This window comes from Suillus subaureus (assembly GCF_016647635.1).
Source record: "Suillus subaureus strain MN1 chromosome Unknown BJ212scaffold_24, whole genome shotgun sequence".
In the NCBI taxonomy this organism is placed as follows: domain Eukaryota; kingdom Fungi; phylum Basidiomycota; class Agaricomycetes; order Boletales; family Suillaceae; genus Suillus; species Suillus subaureus.
Window position 1 is genome coordinate 341,712 of NW_024538580.1, and position 16,622 is coordinate 358,333.

Below are 16,622 nucleotides of genomic sequence, written 5' to 3' on the forward strand. Positions count from 1 at the left end.
CACTCTCCTATCTACTGTCACATTTTCATACATGTCGTCAATTCTTCCTCTATAGCATCTTAAAATGACAGGATGAGCTTTATCGAAATTGTGTTCTGTAATCCTGACGAGGTGATTGTTGTGCTCCAGGTATAACTTCAGGAATATACCTGCAGGATCTATGGGATCTGGATAATTTATGTTCCTGCATGGTTACAAATTACCACTATTTCATCCCTCGCAGCTGCAACACGCAAGAAATTTTCATTCTACTTGGACAGTACATCATATATAAGTAGTCTACATATGCATGAATTTTTTTGAAGTGAGTTGAGCAGTGCGTTGAGGTGTTTTGAACATTTTGCATATTACATGCATGTTGCAGATTACCCGGAATGATAGTATTGAGTACTTGAGTCGTCACTGTTAGATAGATCCTGGGTGACAAATTCCTCCCAAAATAATTATTGTGCCCTACAGAAAAAAGTCAAATGTTTGATTGACTATCACTATCCCTATGTTTTCGTGCTGTCCAATGATCGTACTTAGGGATAATATTGCGGCTCAAACGTGGAATCTGCGGCAAGGCCTCAGTAGTTCAACATCAACGGAGTCGAGCTACCAATTGAGAGAGGGGTTTAAGCCCACCGGGCAGTAACGCTATAGCAAACATACGAGCAACGATGAATACTACAATTGAAACAATGTAGGTTGCATGTTCTACGTTATACTCATTCAGTAACAGTGAATAGGGCATTCAACGATTGAGCATACCATTTTACACAGTCGAGCCAGTAAACCGCCCAATTGGATAATAGTGCCCACACCCTCAAGTATGCGCATATGCGTGAAGCCAATTTCCTGATAATATGATCCGTTGAAACGTTCGTGTAATGCAGGGACATTTCCTCTTACCTTGATAAATTCAAGCTTCATATACTCGGGTAGTCTGACAGGAGAGATATTCTCAGTACTAGCGATAACTCAGTAAGTCGGGACTGACTCATCGAATGTTTTTGTTACTCGGAATATTGTGACCACGATGTCAACAGCGCTGTAGCCTTGTTCCCAGAGTTCATTTAGTTTCTCCATCGCAGCATCAATATCACCCTTCAAGCACAATCGGATCATGCTTTGTACGATGACAGGATGGGGCTGATCGCAAACTTTGAAAACGTTGTCGCCAGACACGAAACCAAAACCGGAGTACGTTGACTGAAGGTTATTGATTGCTTGACGCATGTCACCTTCGCATGTAAATATGAGAGCAGTCAGACCATCGTCATTGTATTCGACCTAAGTCCATTTGGTCAGTAAGATGATAACAGGCGCAGTAATTGGATTGCCACCTTCTCCATTTCGCATATTTCTAACAGCCTTTTCAGGATTTCGGTGTCTCTGAGTTTTGCATATCGTAGGATAGCACATCGACTCTGTATTGGTTCGATGATTTTGTTAGACATATTGCATGCCAGGCAAAAGCGAGTTGTGTTCGAGTAAATTTCCATCGTTCTTCTCAGCGCTTGCTGTGCACCAACAGTCATACTGTACGACGGAGTCAGTGTCACCAAGACGTAATCTCGTCGATCTTTGCACCTGTCAGCCTCGTCCAGAATCACGATTTTATGCCGTCCAGGAGGAAGGGTGACCTTCTTCTGTGCAAAGGCCTTGATTTTATTCCGTACGACATCGATTCCTCTAGGGACAGGTCAAAGCGAGAAAAGTATCGAAGATTAGAGCTGCAAACCTCTCATCAGAGGCGTTTAGTTCGAGAACGCCCTCTTTGTAAGCATCCCCGAGTAACTGATGCGCTAGACAATGTATACTCGTTGTCTTTCCGATACCCGGCAGACCCTGCAATGGCATTTGCATCAAGAAAGGGGACCCATCTTTATCAAGACGCACCGATATGATAATATGAGGGCAATTTCCATCCTTTGCAATGACCTTCAGTCTTTCAATAGTATCAACATTTCCGACCACATCGTCCAAGCTCTGTGGCCTATACTTCTCCACCCTACCGATTCTCAGTTACAACAGCTACATAGAAGGCAAATCACAAACCACGGTAGTTCATAACCTGAACTTGCAGCACCATTAGCTGGTGCCTTCCCTTTCACTGAGGATGAAGCCATGAGTAGGTCGCGACGCGTGACGCTGTGACATAGCATGTCCGTGACCACGTGTGACCATACGCGTTTATTCCATTTTACATTTGGGTGGGCTTGATGTCCTCGTCGTTGCTGCCTTCCCTCAGTCACTGTTGTCAGCGTCAACGCTTCAATTTCGTACTGCAGCATGGCAAGTAGAGCATTCAATATTTGGAGTCAATTCTCACAGTATCTGCTAGTAGGTCCGAAAGGTTCTCGTTTTCTGTCGGCGAAGGCTCCAGAGGTACAACCTGTGACAACAGTCCTTCCTAAACCACGCCTCGACTACCGCGCTATCTCAGAGTCAATAGTATACAAATCTCACAACGCCTTTAATCGCAAGGCTCCACTTCCGATTGGTGCATTGCAGTCGGTTGTGCGTCATTATGATGAGCAGAAGAGACTCTCCAGCAAGTTGGGCTTAAAGCGTCACGCCCGCTCGAACTTGGGCGAAAAGATGCGAAAGATCAGAGATCCAATTGAGAAGCAGGCTGTCTTGGAGGAAGCTAAACTTCTCAAGATAGAGGTCACAGACCTGGAACAGAAACTTGTGACAGTGGAGGACATTTTACTTGGGCTTGCATTGCAAATACCAAATGATACACATCCTGGCGTACCACTAGGTCCTGAGGAAGCTGCTGCGGTACTTTCCACTCACGGATCGGATCCCATTGCCGCCAGTGGCAATCGTGACCACATGGATGTTGGTCGCGCTCTTGGTATCCTCGACTTTGAAGCGGGAGCGACAGTCACCGGTTCATCATGGTATTATCTGCTAGGAGAAGCTGCACTCTTGGAGATGGCTCTGACCAACTATGCCCTCTCAATTGCTCTTAAGCACGGATTCCGATTCGTCACGACGCCGGACGTTGTTCGGGCGGACATTGCCCTACGATGCGGATTCCAACCTAGAGATCAAAATGCTGATCCACCTGTTTCGCAAATGTATCATATTGCATCTTCGAATCCCTCTCATCCCGAACTCGTGCTTTCTGGCACCGCAGAAATACCGCTTGGCGGTATGTTCGCCAATCAAATCTTCACGGAGCAAGTTTTGCCTTTGAAAGTAGTCGGTCTTGGCCGTTCGTTCAGAGCCGAGGCAGGCGCCCGCGGCGCAGACACTCGTGGACTGTACCGAGTCCACCAATTCTCAAAGCTCGAGCTTTTCGTTGTTTGTAGTGAAGACGCTAGTGAACAAGCTATGGAAGAACTTCGTAATGTGCAAACGGAAATTTTTGAAGGCCTGAATTTTCCGTTTCGGTAGGTATCATACGTTAGACCGAGGCTCTGCTCTGACATTTTGACACAAGGGTTTTGGACATGCCTACCGAGGAATTAGGCGCCAGCGCGTATCGCAAATATGACATGGAAGCGTGGATGCCAGGTCGAGGAAGTTGGGGAGAAATCTCCTCCACGTCTAATTGTACTGATTACCAGGCCCGCCGTCTCCACATCCGCTACCGCCGGTCCTCAGGTCCTCCCAAGCATACCCCACCATCGTTCTCATCCGCTTCGACTCAGTCAGCACCTGCGATATCATTCGCCCACACTTTGAATGGCACTGCGGCTGCTATCCCCCGTTTGATTGTTGCTCTTATCGAGAACGGTGTAACGTTCGACGAAGCAGGCAAGCCAGTGGGTCTTGATCTACCCAGCACTTTGAAGCCTTTCTGGCATGATACATCTTCGATCATACGGTGGACTTGAACGTGGGATATTGGCGTACTAGTTATTGCTATTGTCACTTGTCAAGACGAAGGTACACAACTTTGACAGAACGATCTGACAATCTGACTGTATGTAATTCAGGGAGCTCCAAGGAATCTACTCTTGTCTGATTGACTGGCTCCTTCAAGGAGCATAACGATGACTGCGCCAGGCTTCGAAGTTCGTTGGGAAATACATGTAGGGGTAGATGCACAGGCAGCTCTGGTACTTCATTGAAACATTACGTATTTGCCAAAGAGACAACGATTCGGCCTTAGAAATCGTGACGTGTTTTTGCTTGGAGAAATACCTAGGCTCTTGACCAATTCTCAACCGATGATCTGTGGTACATATGTGGCCTGACCCTGACTGATACTCAGCTATGAACTATGCGGAAAGCTGGACTCTCGCCAGACCCTGAGTCCCACCTCCGCGCTTGGTGCACGGTCGAAGGGACATGTGAAAGCTTGTCATATTACCCTACGACCGCGCACCAAGCTGGGCCCTCATTTGAGTCGATCTGTGTGGCGTCAGCGTTGCGCTTTGCGGCGAGTTCTAATACATGGTACTTAGTATATCACACCATGTAGTAGACGGAAGTAGCTCAAGAAGCTCCTGTACAAGATAGATAAAGTAAGAACGATGTCAAGGAAGTCGACTCACCGGCAAACCGCAGACTGTTTCGTAGAGTGGGGCCACGAGTAGATAGTACTGGTTTCTCGAAGGGAGGAAAAGAAGACTTGTGGGGTTATATATACAGATCTCGTGTTTAGGGGAGGTGCATTCGAAACCCCGCTGCAGGATACAGCATTTTCATTCTTGAAGGATCCACTGGAAACTTGTGATTAACAAAAGCAGTTATAATATATCTTCAGCCTGCTGCTGCAGCCCAAGGCTGTACTGTGGCTTCCGACCCTCGGACTCGACCAATACCTTGCTCAAGCACTGGAAAGTCTGAGACTGGTTCCGCCGGTCAGGGCCTGATCATTAGGATTCTTTTGAGTTGCCATCACTGGTGCGGCCGAGTACTCTCCAAACGGCCTCATGGCGTTTAGCACCGCAGTGAACAACTGACTCTGACACAGAAGTCACAATTATAAGGCTATGATGTATCCCCGAGTAAATGTCAGGGACACCCTCAGATTTAACCTGGCAGGTGCGGATCTAAAGACAAACACGAGGCATCCAGCGAGGAGACAGAGAGCCTTGGTCTTTCGAAAGAGAAAGGATATCGATGCACCTCCTGAGGGTTGATTTTCTGTTAGGTCCTTTCCATCAGTCAGGGTGAACCGGAAATATACATATAGCGCTCCATGGCTGTGGCACCGTGACTTCTTGAAACACGTCGTGCATGATGCATCGATACGATAGAACACATGGCTTTGGACGTAGTTACAATCATCCAAGAAAATTCCAGTGGATCACCCGTCAGGAATGAGTGCTGGATTCAGCGAGGTTTCCAATGGGCCTCCCCTAAACACGATATCCGTATATATAACCCCGCAGCCCTTCTCTTCCTTTCTTTCGGGAAACTAGTACTATCTACTCGTGACCCCACTTTTTGCGAGACGAACCTGGTCGCCACAGTAAGCTGACTTCCTCAACACCTTTATGATTCATCGTTCTTACTGTAATGTAGGGTGACTCGAGCTAACTCCACTTCTGCCGAAGAGGTAGTCGTGGTTTGCCTTCCCATTTTGTCTCAACTAGTGTTGAGCTAGTGGCCTGGCAAGACTCCGAGGGATGAGGTGAGCTTTCTCTTAGAAATGATCCTCAAACACGATCTGATCAAATGCTGATCGCAGCTCTATATATCATATTTGGCTCTTTCCTGATGAAAGTTTTGGGTCCTTCGAGATATCTCTCAAGGCACCGGAACTTATTTGGTACGTTAGTTGTTCTAACTTTCTGATTCATTGCTTATTAGTTTCGTCAGACGGCATCGACTTCGGACCCTCTGCCCGTTCCATCCACCATGATAGCTTGGCCTACGCAGTGGTTTGCTGAGATGCACTCCATGCACGTGCCTAAGAACGCATCGGGGTGGTTGCGCATGGTTCAACCGTAGCGATTCTGTTAGTGTCTCAAATTAAATAACCCAGGACGAAAGTCTCGGTCTCTTGACCGAGCCTACGTATCATTTGTCAAGTTGTGATATGTAGTAGTTACGTTGAATTGAAATAGTTGACATAGCGCTCTTCGTGATAAGAACACCACTGCTTGATATCCAGCAAAGTTGAAGAAAACAAATTGACTCAGTTCTTCGCTCCTGTATGGATATGAACAGCCTGGTTGCTTACGTCGAGGATGTCGATGGGCACCAAGTTAGGACCTTAGTCTAGCCGGACCTCGCTCTTATGACTACACGCGGATAAACGCCAATGAATTTCAAATATTCATATCTGTCTGTCATTGATTACAAAGATCCTCTCCTCCTCCACTCCACTCCAAAAAAACCAATCGTGGCGCCCTCTTCCATCCGCGCACCTCCACCAAACTAAGGCAACGAACTACCAAAGTCTACGTAAAGGGGAGAACAGAAGGACAAAAAAGACACAAATGTTGACGCAAGGGGATGTGATAAGTGATAGGAAAAACCAGAGGAAGAAATATGAAAAGACATCCAACCGTGTAGTCGCAGCGGGGAATCTATGATCATGAACGGTGACGGTGCAAGGGAAATGAAGAAAAAAAGGTTCTGCGAGTTCAAATGGCTTGGAACAGGATTATGGGTTGGGAAACATGGGTTCAATGAGATGAGAACCATCAACGGGCGCTAATGGGAAGATACGTATCAAGCGAATATGGAAATAGGCGGCCGTCTTCTTTGCATCTTTGCGTACACGCAGGGAAGCTCAGAAGCGACGTGAAGAGAAATAGCGTCCGTACAATACATAATGGGAGGCAAGTGTGTCGACGGCGTAGCGAGTCGCAGATATATTCAAAATGCGAAGCGATCAAGGAATGCAAAGTGACTGCGACGTAGGGCATGAATGCGGGATGTCGGAATTGAACACGTCGCAATGAAAGATGTGAAAGCAAACCAACGCAAGTTGGCCTGGCGTGCCCCCACCGTGACGTTTCGACCTCGTAACCCGCGAGATGACCCAACCGGACTTGCAAAACCGCGACAGACCATCTATGACACCATATCCAACAGCGACCGAGCTACCTCTGCACCTTCCCTCCACCCCCATCCTCGGTCGCACTCGGGGCGTGCCCTGCACACGAAAACAAACCAAGAGGAAACAGGAAGCAATTACCAGGCATCGTCCCTACCACGAGCACGGGGTGGCACAGCAGTATTAGTTGCCTGCTGCTGACGCGTGTGAGAACGAAGCCTATAAAGAAAGTTAGGACCATGGCGAGGCAAAGAATTGAAAGAAATGTGACGGGCACCTACATCCTGTCGCTTGCACGGTGTTCTTCTTCCTCTTGAACGACCTTTCGCCTGCCAGTAGCGGCCTTCTGGCTGGTGCTGGCGCCATCATCTTGGGCGCCACGCTGGACAGACCAGTCGAAGACGTAGTCATACTGGAAGCCCTCACGAACGAAAAGGTCGCGGAAGAGCTTGCGGAGGTAAGAATAATCAGGCTTGTCATCAAAGCGAAGCGCGCGAGTGTAGTTCAAGAAAATGCCGAACTCGTTGGGGAAACCGCGGCAAAGGATATCGGTGGGAGTGGTCATCTTCTTCTCCATGATCCTGTCATACTTCTGCTTCTTAGTAGCAGCCTTGAGCCCCTGCCAAGGGAGGGCGCCACGCAAGAAGTACATGAGGACGTAGGCAAGAGACTCGAGGTCATCACGACGAGCTTGCTCGACTCCCAAATGGGTGTTGATGGAGGTGTAGCGAGCAGTACCGGTCAAGTTCTTGTTTTCCCTGTAGGGAATGTGCAAGTGGGTCTTTGGGTCACGGAATTTCTTCGCAAGACCAAAGTCAATGACATTGACTTGATTGCCACGCTTGCCTATGCCCATGAGAAAGTTGTCTGGCTTGATATCCCGGTGAATGAAGTTGCGTGAGTGGATATACTCGATACGGGATATCTGTGGCGATACAGTGGCGCGTCAGTTCTCGAAGACAGTGGCTGCGGTGGGATTTACTCACGAGTTGGTCTGCCAGAAGTAAGACAGTCTTCAAGGTGAATTTGCGGTTGCAGAAATTGAAAAGGTCCTCTAGAGAGGGACCAAGAAGGTCCAACACCATGGCATTGTAGTCACACTCTGTGCCGAACCAGCGTACGAAAGGAACGCCGACACCACCGGCGAGGGTCTTATAGACCTTTGACTCGTACTCGAGCTGGGGATGCTTGGCCTTCACTGACTCGAGCTTAATGGCAACTTCTTCGCCGGAGATGATGTTAATTCCGAGGTAGATATCGCCTGTTAAAATGAGTAAAAATGGGAGGATATAATAATATGGTGAGCTGACCGAAGGAACCCGAGCCGATCTTCTTGCCGAGTCTGTATTTCCCACCGACACGGAGGTCAAGTCGGTGTGCTGAACTGTCTGCCATTGTTCGTTACGAGGGTGTAAGATGGAATGGGAGCTGATGAAAAGAAAGTCGAGTGAGTATGGGGGTTTAATAGAGACTAGAGGAAATTGAAAAGCAGATTAAATAGCGAAGAAGGGCAGGTTATAGTGTGTTCCGGGTCGTGGCAATTACGGTTGTATCGGAGGTGGCTGACGTCGAAGTAGGAAGTGCGGGAAACACATGGAAGAGGTAATCGCTTATGAAAAGGAAAGAAAAGAATGGGCTCCGAGGGTTCTTGATGGCGATAGGGAGCGAGTCAAGCTATCCAGGCTTTTAACTTGAGCTGGTGTAATGTCAAGGCCAACGTGGTAGCCTCGAGGCCGCTCAATAAAACGCCCAACGACATGGAAATTTACTTGAAAAATAGTGAAACTAGACTACTCACTGGGCGGGTCTTGAGCTGGACTTTGAGAGTGATAGTTTGAGAGATAAGAACTGAACAGAGCTCGACGTAGGTGAACAAGGAGAGAAAACAAACAAGTATTGGGGAAGCTCGTGGGAACCGGAGTTTAAATTGGTCAGTACAACAGAGGTTCAGCTCGGCTGCCTACATACGTGACTTGTCAAGATCTTCGACGTCCATTGTAAAATATACCGTTACTCCACTGCCCTTGACCCCCAAGAGCCCTAAATTCGGTGAGCCACGCCTGGAATCATGCCGTACAGTGGTGTTATTGTATGCACGAAACAACGATCATTCAGGTTGCTGTGATATTATCTTTGTCTCTGAGGTGGTGCGAAGATGAGCTGATCCCATGAGTACGTTCATAAACCCGTTGCATCCCACGTTCTCCTTTTCTCGATGTTCTGTGTACTTGATCCATTTGATCACAATGTGACGAGAATGAGACTAAATCATATATACTATGTCTGTAATTAGCATAGCCATTCATTTTTTTCTCAGCAGAACCAGAACGCCGTCCTTGCCAGCGTGATACTTGCGAGCAACATGAAGCCAGGATCCAAGATCTGCCACGACCCTTGGATGGGCACAGGTGACCATCAGAGCATTTGATTGTACCTTGAAAGCGCGACAACAGCGGGTCCCAGGAGGTCCCAGGATGGCCTGCTCTCGTCGGAGGCGCCACCCGTTCGAGACCATTTCATATCATTCCGATAATGACAACCTCCGAAGATATAATACGCTAGACGAAGTAGTCCTGTAGTTAGATAAGTATAAGAAATCCCTCAGGCCTTATCGCTAGTGTTAATAGAACAAGTTACACCTTGCGGTACAATGTGGAGCGTAGCTTCCTTTTATGGCCACCATGTTATAATAACTTTGATTGTCGAGCGGACAACGGTTGAGACCTAGCGCTCATCTTATTTCTTCCTCCTGGTCCTAAACCCCATCGACAGTAACTTTTCGACAAAGTCCCTGTCTTCCGACTAGGATCCTCCAGTCATTCATTTTAGTCTCTAAATCCCTCTCTTTCAATTTCAACACTCGTTTTGTGCGACTAACAATCGAATTTGTTTAGCCACGTAGATTATCGCCTCTTCGCGTCCGCAAAATATTATAGCACAACATGGCATATCGCCAGCAAGATCCCTACTACGATTCTGCACACAGTACACCAATTAACCCAGGTTTTCCCCCTCCGGCGTCTACTATTCTCAACCAACAATACCCTGCTTATGATAACCAATGGGACGAGAGACCAGGGTCTGCCAAATCCGTCCAGAGTAGCCAATTCCATGGTTCTCAGGTGCACCTCAATCCCCAGTACGAGATGAGCCAGGTTCACATCCACACTCCCCCCGTCCCCTCAATGCCGTACCATGCATACCAGCCAGACTACCCTCCCGTCCCCGGACGCCCTGGCCCACTCAGAGAAATGAATACAGGATACTCTGTAGCCAGGGAGAAACTCATGAAACGTCGCTCTGTCCGCCATGTCGAGCTTCAGAACGGTAATTTGGTTCTCGATGTTGCAGTCCCTACCCATATCGTGCCAAAGGGTATGAGCAGCGCTGAGGAAATGACCAAAATGCGATACACCGCCGCTACATGCGATCCCGACGAATTCATGCGCAGGAAATATTCCCTCAGGCCGTATCTCTACAGTCGCCATACTGAGCTTTTCATCGTTATGACCATGTATAATGAAGACGAAGTTCTTTTTGTAAAGACTATGAATGCGTAAGTTCCGTTCACGGACATTGAGACACGTGGCTAATATATTTTCAGCGTTATCAAGAATATTGCCCACCTCTGTGGTCGGACGAGATCGAGAACATGGGGCCCTGAGGGGTGGAAGAAGGTCGTTGTATGTGTCGTCTCAGATGGGCGCAGCAAAGTCAACAAGCGGACGCTTCAAGTTCTCACTCTTGTAAATTTACCCGTTATCAGTTGGGTTTGTTGCTTATAAGCTGTATCTAGATGGGTTGTTACCAAGAGGGTATCGCAAAGGACTCAGTGGCAGGAAAGGATGTGACCGCTCACATCTTCGAGTGAGTAGATTGAGTGGAAAGGTATACCTCAGTTTAATTCGTGACCTGCAGATATACTTCAAATGTAGTCGTTACGGAGACTGGGGAGGTGTCTACTGGGAACTGCCCAGTTCAGATCATCTTCTGCTTGAAAGAGCAGAACAAGAAGAAGCTCAACAGCCACCGCTGGTTCTTTAATGCTTTCGGTCCATTGATCAATCCAAATGGTAGACACGTTCTCCCACGAGGGGTTCATAATACTGACTCCATACATAGTCTGTGTTCTCCTGGACGTTGGTACCAAGCCCACCAGCACGTCAATCTACGAGTTGTGGAAATGTGAGTGGATATCGTTCGCTCGAGATTTCGGCTGATGATACTCTCTAGGCTTCGATAAACATTCTAATGTTGGAGGAGCCTGTGGAGAGTGCGTCAAACTCATCGTCCCGTACTTCGTTTCATTAAATTCTTCTGTCAAGGATTTGTGTTGACACCGGCAGAGCTTGTTCACTGCTCCTGACGAGTCCTCTAGCTGCTTCTCAGAACTTCGAGGTAATTCGGTTGCAACTCTGGTTTCACACGTCGATTTTGATATGGTATGACAGTATAAAATGTCTAATATCCTCGACAAACCTCTCGAGGTAGGTGGTCCATTTTTGGCTCCATGATCAATATCCTGATTTGCCAAAAGAGTGTATTCGGTTATATTAGCGTGCTTCCTGGTGCATTCAGCGCCTACAGATACAGGGCCCTCCTGAACGGTCCTGATGGCAAAGGTCCCCTTGCCTCGTATTTCAAGGGAGAGGCTATGCATGGAGGGGGTAGTGACGGTGCTGGGCTCTTTGGTATGTGACATGCTTCCTCCAATTTCTTGTCCCATCAATGATTGTTGCAGAGCGAAACATGTACTTGGCCGAGGATCGTATTCTGTGCTTCGAAATTGTCACCAAGAAACGGGAAGCCTGGATGTAAGTTAAATATTACCTTCAACACTACACGGCTTTCAACGCGCTCGACAGTCTCAGATACGTCAAGAGTGCCAAGGCTGCTACTGATGTCCCCACAACTGTGAGTAGAGATTGCCATTGTGATATGTGTTTTTACATATTTCCCCAGGTTCCCGAATTCATCTCTCAGCGTCGTCGATGGTTGAACGGGTCCCTCTTCGCTTCTTTCCATTCGACGATCTTCTTCTATAGGATCTGGACATCTGGGCAAAATCCCATTCGTATGCTTGTACTCCAGGTTCGTACGCGCGGATTCATCAGTACTGCATTACTAAAAAAGCTCATGTAGATCGAGTTCATTTACAATGCAGTCCAGCTCATATTCACGTGGACGTCACTGGCGAACTTTTTCCTGGCTTTCTTCTTTGTCAGTAGTTCCTTGCCCTCTTACGTTGACGAGTCTGATGTAAGTTATTGTAGTTGGTTTCATCGGCAACTACGACTACAGATGGTGCCTTCAACTTCCTGAGCCAAGGGGCGGGACAAGATGTTTTCCAGATTTTCCTGAAGGTAATGAACAAGTCCTTTCTAAATGGGAAAGGGTCTAAAGTGTCATTCTAGCTCTACATCGCCATCCTGTTTGTCGTCATCGTCTGTTCGCTAGGAAACCGACCACAGGTACGTACCTCGACCCATGACATACAATTTGCAAAGGTTAACTCCATTCTTGCCAGGGCTCCAAATGGATCTATTCGCTCTGCATGGTACTTTTCGGTATTTGTAATGTTATCACACTTTGGTGCGCCGGATGGACGGTGTACCTTGCTGTACCCCATTCCGTCGCTGGATGGAAGGACTTCCCTCAGTGAGCATTTTAGTGGCCTAAGTTACATATTGATGCGATGGTTTATCGTTTCTGACTAGTCTCGTCGCTACGAACCAAGCCTTCCGGGAGATCGTCATCTCGCTCGCTGCTACGTATGGCTTGTACTTCTTCTCGTCGTTCATGCACTTGGAGCCATGGCACATGTTCACTTCGTTCATCCAATACATGTTCCTGCTCCCGAGTTGTGAGTATTTGTGTTTTTTGTCTTGGTAATCCCAATGCTGATGCTATCATCGTAGATGTTAATATTCTGAGTATGGGCAGTTTTCATTGCGTACGGAGATAGTATTAATTTTGGTTGACAGTGATGTATGCCATGTGTAACTTGCACGATGTCACTTGGTAAGAGCGGCCCCACTGGTCCCTTACCTCTAACCTGACGATATGTCCAGGGGAACCAAGGGAGACAATGGCTCTACGAAGGATCTCGGCGGGGCCAAGAAGGTCAAAGGCCAGAATGGCAAGGACATGATGGAAGTCGAGATCCCCACCGCCCGTGAAGACGTTGACCGCATGTGGGCAGCTTCCCGCTCAGCACTCAAGGTCAAAGCTCCAGAAGAAAAATCTCACCGTGATGCTGCTACAAAGCAAGCCGACCATGACCGGAACAGCCGTACTAATGTTGTACTTGCGTGGGTGGGGACGAACATGTGGGTCGATCTGCGTATTTTTTTTGTTTGAGTTTTATTGATGAGGTAACTTAAATTATAGGCTGATGGTTGTGGCATTCACTTCGCAAGCGTTCTTGAATTGGGTGAACACCCATATTGCGACATCCCAGGGCTCGAATTTCAATCCTTATTTGAGTTTCCTGTTTATCGCGCTGTAAGTATACACATTCATTGATACAGAGTCATCCTTGCTGACCCCAACACAGTGCTGCCCTATCAGGAGTCCGATTCATAGGATCCCTACTCTATCTCATCTTCCGATTATTCGGACACTGAGATATTTCTTGAATACCCATAGAATGTACTTTTCTCAAGAGTCGATCTCTTCTTCGGCGCCATTCCTTTTGGCAGTAACCTTTTAGTCATGGTCCTTTGTTGATGGCTGTAATTTTGTGTGTGTAATTTTATTACTTGATCAGTCAAAGTTTCTTCATGATTTTGTCCCGGACCTTGGGCCGTGCTGTGCTGTAGTTTCATGGTCACGAGGAGATGTGGCGCAGGGCGATATCAAGATATACACTTATGCATATGTCGGGTGTTGAATATACTCTACCTACAAAGAGACAGTGGGTGGCTCCGCCATATATGCACGCTCATCACCGTTCACTAATCTGTGAACAGACAGCCATGATTTATCTTTAGTAAGCGCCCATGCACAGCTATTGCGTCTGCTCGACGGAACAGGTTATTGACTGAATTACATCCGTATTCGATAACCATGCTATCTCCTACTATCCCCGTGCGAGTCGTATCATTGCACAGTGCTCTCAGGAACCTTTTTCCTCCGGTCGTTCGCTCTCATCGGTCGACCATAATTTCCCGCCGATCCCGGATCCCCGGTATCAAATTTGCCAAACTATACGCTTGCTCCATGCCTTGCTGCGATGAAACATTATCTCGCCAAGTATCTCCTGCAGTGCTTATCACCGATTGATAAACATCAAGAAGCTCACCTTGCATTTTGATTGCCTGTCAACTTCAATCGGTGAAGCAGCGCTTTTTTGTTTCCCGAGGGGCCTGGTTTGCAATTCTGTCATCGGCACCTGTGCAAGATGATAACTAGGATCATTTGATGATCCCCTGGCTGTAGACCAGTGACCAACGATCGTGACGAGTACCACTGATGTAAGAAAGATCCGATTTCCGCTGTGTTTTAAGTATAGTGTTTCTGGACTCTGGACTGGTTTCACGGTAGACAGGGGGATATGTATATAACAGTGCATGGATGATTTTTGGGGCCGCCTTCATAGCGCCGACGACGCGATCCCCCAACCTAAAGTAATTTTACAGGTGAGTGTTGGATGTATATATTGGTAATATCGTGATGATCGCTAAAGTCTGGAGGGTAGATCAACATGGAAGCTGAGCTATCCATACTGTTTAACGATATTCGCATCCTTCAGATGGGGAGGATGTTTCAATGTGAGTATTGGTCTTGGGTCGTACGAGTCGACACCCGGGAGCTAAACCCCTCATTGCTAGTGGCAGCAACATTCGTTGTCTTGTATGATCATGGTAAGTTTCTCTCACAATACCTGAAAGTATTCTATCTGATAAACCTCAACGTAGTGCTCTGTGCTCAGAGAGAGGTAAGTTTAATTGGTCCTCGGCTGAGAATAGTTAATTCACATATCTACGAATAGGTGGACTTGATTTGGGTATGTCTTCTTGGTGGCTTGTAGAAGTCTCACATCAGTGAATGTGAACCTCCAGAAAAGACCAAAGTCTCTTGTGTCATACCTTTACTTTACGGTCAGTGATGCTATAGCCTGCTGATTGACCAGACGTCTGATGCCGCGACTCTCGTAGACCCGCTACTTTGGGGATGCTATCTCAATGTAAGCGAGATATCATGTACAAAAAGACAACATACTCATCTTTCTTCCAGAATTAGTGCAATATGTTCGGCTTATCTTTTCGGTCTTGATTTGTGTTGCTGACGACCGTACGATAGTATTTATGAGCTCGACATTTTCAGTCAATGTAAGACAAGCGAAACTGTCCTGCAATATATGATACTAACAAGTTCCCGTTAGACGTAAGTTCGCGCGAACCAGCTTACATGTCCAACCTATATTCACTTGCTAATCAACGACATTCTTTGCATCAGCTGTGTGTAGTCTTCTGCAGACACTCTTCTTTCAAAGTTGATATCATTCACAGGTCGTATTCTATTTCAGTTCCAATCCTACGGGCCTTTTGTGTCAGTATGGGCCACACAAAGTACACAGTTTCGTCCATATCCGCAGAAAAATACTGAAGCATCACTAGCGATCATGCAACTGCGCATTTATGCTATGTATCGCAAGTCCAAGAAGATTCTGGGGTTCACAGGAATCTGCTTTATCCTCGAAATCGCAGCCATTTGTACGGTCCTGGCGCTAAATTTTGACCACTCCTTAACATATACCAATGAACCCATACCTGGGTTTCTTAACATGTGCGCAACGTCGACTATCGATAGAAGCTTCACGGCCATCTACGTGCCTATCTTTTGTTTCGAGCTTCTCCTTTTTGCCCTTGCCATATCCGTTGTATTCAAGCACATGAAGAACACCCGTACAATTTCTGGGAAAAGGGTTCACAACACGATGGCGACACTGGTCAAGTACAACACGATCTACTTCTTTGTGTAAGTGTTATCATATCATCTTTTTCGTTGTCGATCCAACTCTCTTATGCTTATTAGCGAAATGGCCGGATGTGGTATCGCCACAGCGTTGTATCTTGGTCTTCCAGTAATGTGGTTCTTGACGATTCACCCTTCAGGTCACTTAAAAGCTTTTACATTTAGGCAATTTACTTGGAGATCACGAATTCGGCCCTTATTGCAACTACGATCATCCTTGGGACCCGGCTCGTGCTTGGCACGCGTAATTTCTATTCTGACCCATCCGCGGAAGACGATTCAAACATGAGCCATGGGACCACTGGTTTGAGCCCTAGCTTCATCCAACCTTCATTACCTGGATCATTCTCCAATCATATCGAGATGTCGATGACCAGTACCAAGGGATATTATCTGGATACAAGTGATAACGCTGTATAAAGAGCGTGTTGTTTTGAACCCTAATGCTCGTGCCATTCATGCGCGTCTGCAGACTCGCCCCATTCAACATAGAGCAATTATTTCAACAATGTATCAATACGCCATGATCAACTACCGTTTACGTTTACTTACAACAAGTGTTAATACACAAAGAGCATTTTCCTCCCCGTCCGATCCCCAGTGTTTACTGTCTTCTTTTGTTGGTAGTTCTCATCTCAAAGCCACCATCACTTACAAGACATATTTCAATACCGTCACCTCCGCG

At 47.0% G+C, this 16,622-nt stretch overlaps 5 protein-coding genes across 5 annotated transcripts; 3 read left to right on the forward strand and 2 right to left on the reverse strand.

Annotated features, from left to right (window-relative positions):
- Nucleotides 1-313: 313 nt before the first annotated feature.
- BJ212DRAFT_1367411 (P-loop containing nucleoside triphosphate hydrolase protein) lies at nt 314-2,122 on the reverse strand. Its single transcript, XM_041336138.1, has 9 exons — nt 2,044-2,122; nt 1,885-1,996; nt 1,727-1,833; nt 1,576-1,677; nt 1,329-1,524; nt 983-1,275; nt 895-928; nt 754-840; nt 314-699 (listed from the first exon to the last, which is right to left on the reverse strand). Exons 1-9 carry the CDS (start codon nt 2,112-2,114, stop codon nt 670-672), a joined length of 1,032 nt encoding a protein of 343 aa, XP_041191116.1. The 5' UTR covers nt 2,115-2,122; the 3' UTR covers nt 314-669.
- A 19-nt stretch (nt 2,123-2,141) lies between these two features.
- Nucleotides 2,142-4,056, forward strand: BJ212DRAFT_420445 (seryl-tRNA synthetase). Its single transcript, XM_041343157.1, has 4 exons — nt 2,142-2,280; nt 2,333-3,389; nt 3,440-3,888; nt 3,939-4,056. Exons 1-3 carry the CDS (start codon nt 2,208-2,210, stop codon nt 3,834-3,836), a joined length of 1,527 nt encoding a protein of 508 aa, XP_041191117.1. The 5' UTR covers nt 2,142-2,207; the 3' UTR covers nt 3,837-3,888; nt 3,939-4,056.
- A 3,179-nt stretch (nt 4,057-7,235) lies between these two features.
- Nucleotides 7,236-8,353, reverse strand: BJ212DRAFT_1275809 (kinase-like domain-containing protein; the record flags this gene model as incomplete). The annotated part of the gene is made up of 3 exons (XM_041331241.1): nt 7,236-7,883; nt 7,945-8,219; nt 8,269-8,353. The coding sequence occupies 3 exons, from the start codon at nt 8,351-8,353 to the stop codon at nt 7,236-7,238; spliced, it is 1,008 nt and encodes a 335-aa protein (XP_041191118.1).
- Nucleotides 8,354-9,548: 1,195 nt separating this feature from the next.
- Nucleotides 9,549-13,984, forward strand: BJ212DRAFT_1367435 (glycosyltransferase family 2 protein). Its single transcript, XM_041336139.1, has 23 exons — nt 9,549-10,514; nt 10,563-10,704; nt 10,755-10,825; nt 10,877-11,031; nt 11,081-11,143; nt 11,192-11,231; nt 11,284-11,356; nt 11,410-11,445; nt 11,496-11,649; nt 11,700-11,772; nt 11,824-11,872; nt 11,921-12,049; nt 12,101-12,178; nt 12,232-12,321; nt 12,373-12,429; nt 12,486-12,616; nt 12,676-12,821; nt 12,877-12,891; nt 12,943-12,979; nt 13,030-13,287; nt 13,349-13,462; nt 13,515-13,874; nt 13,930-13,984. The coding sequence occupies exons 1-22, from the start codon at nt 9,901-9,903 to the stop codon at nt 13,582-13,584; spliced, it is 2,595 nt and encodes an 864-aa protein (XP_041191119.1). The 5' UTR covers nt 9,549-9,900; the 3' UTR covers nt 13,585-13,874; nt 13,930-13,984.
- A 679-nt stretch (nt 13,985-14,663) lies between these two features.
- On the forward strand, nt 14,664-16,357 carry BJ212DRAFT_1482710 (uncharacterized protein; the record flags this gene model as incomplete). The annotated part of the gene is made up of 13 exons (XM_041340469.1): nt 14,664-14,730; nt 14,791-14,823; nt 14,878-14,897; nt 14,952-14,966; nt 15,022-15,060; nt 15,118-15,146; nt 15,197-15,210; nt 15,263-15,291; nt 15,335-15,346; nt 15,429-15,531; nt 15,580-15,940; nt 15,998-16,046; nt 16,103-16,357. The coding sequence occupies 13 exons, from the start codon at nt 14,664-14,666 to the stop codon at nt 16,355-16,357; spliced, it is 1,026 nt and encodes a 341-aa protein (XP_041191120.1).
- Between the last annotated feature and the right edge of the window lie 265 nt (nt 16,358-16,622).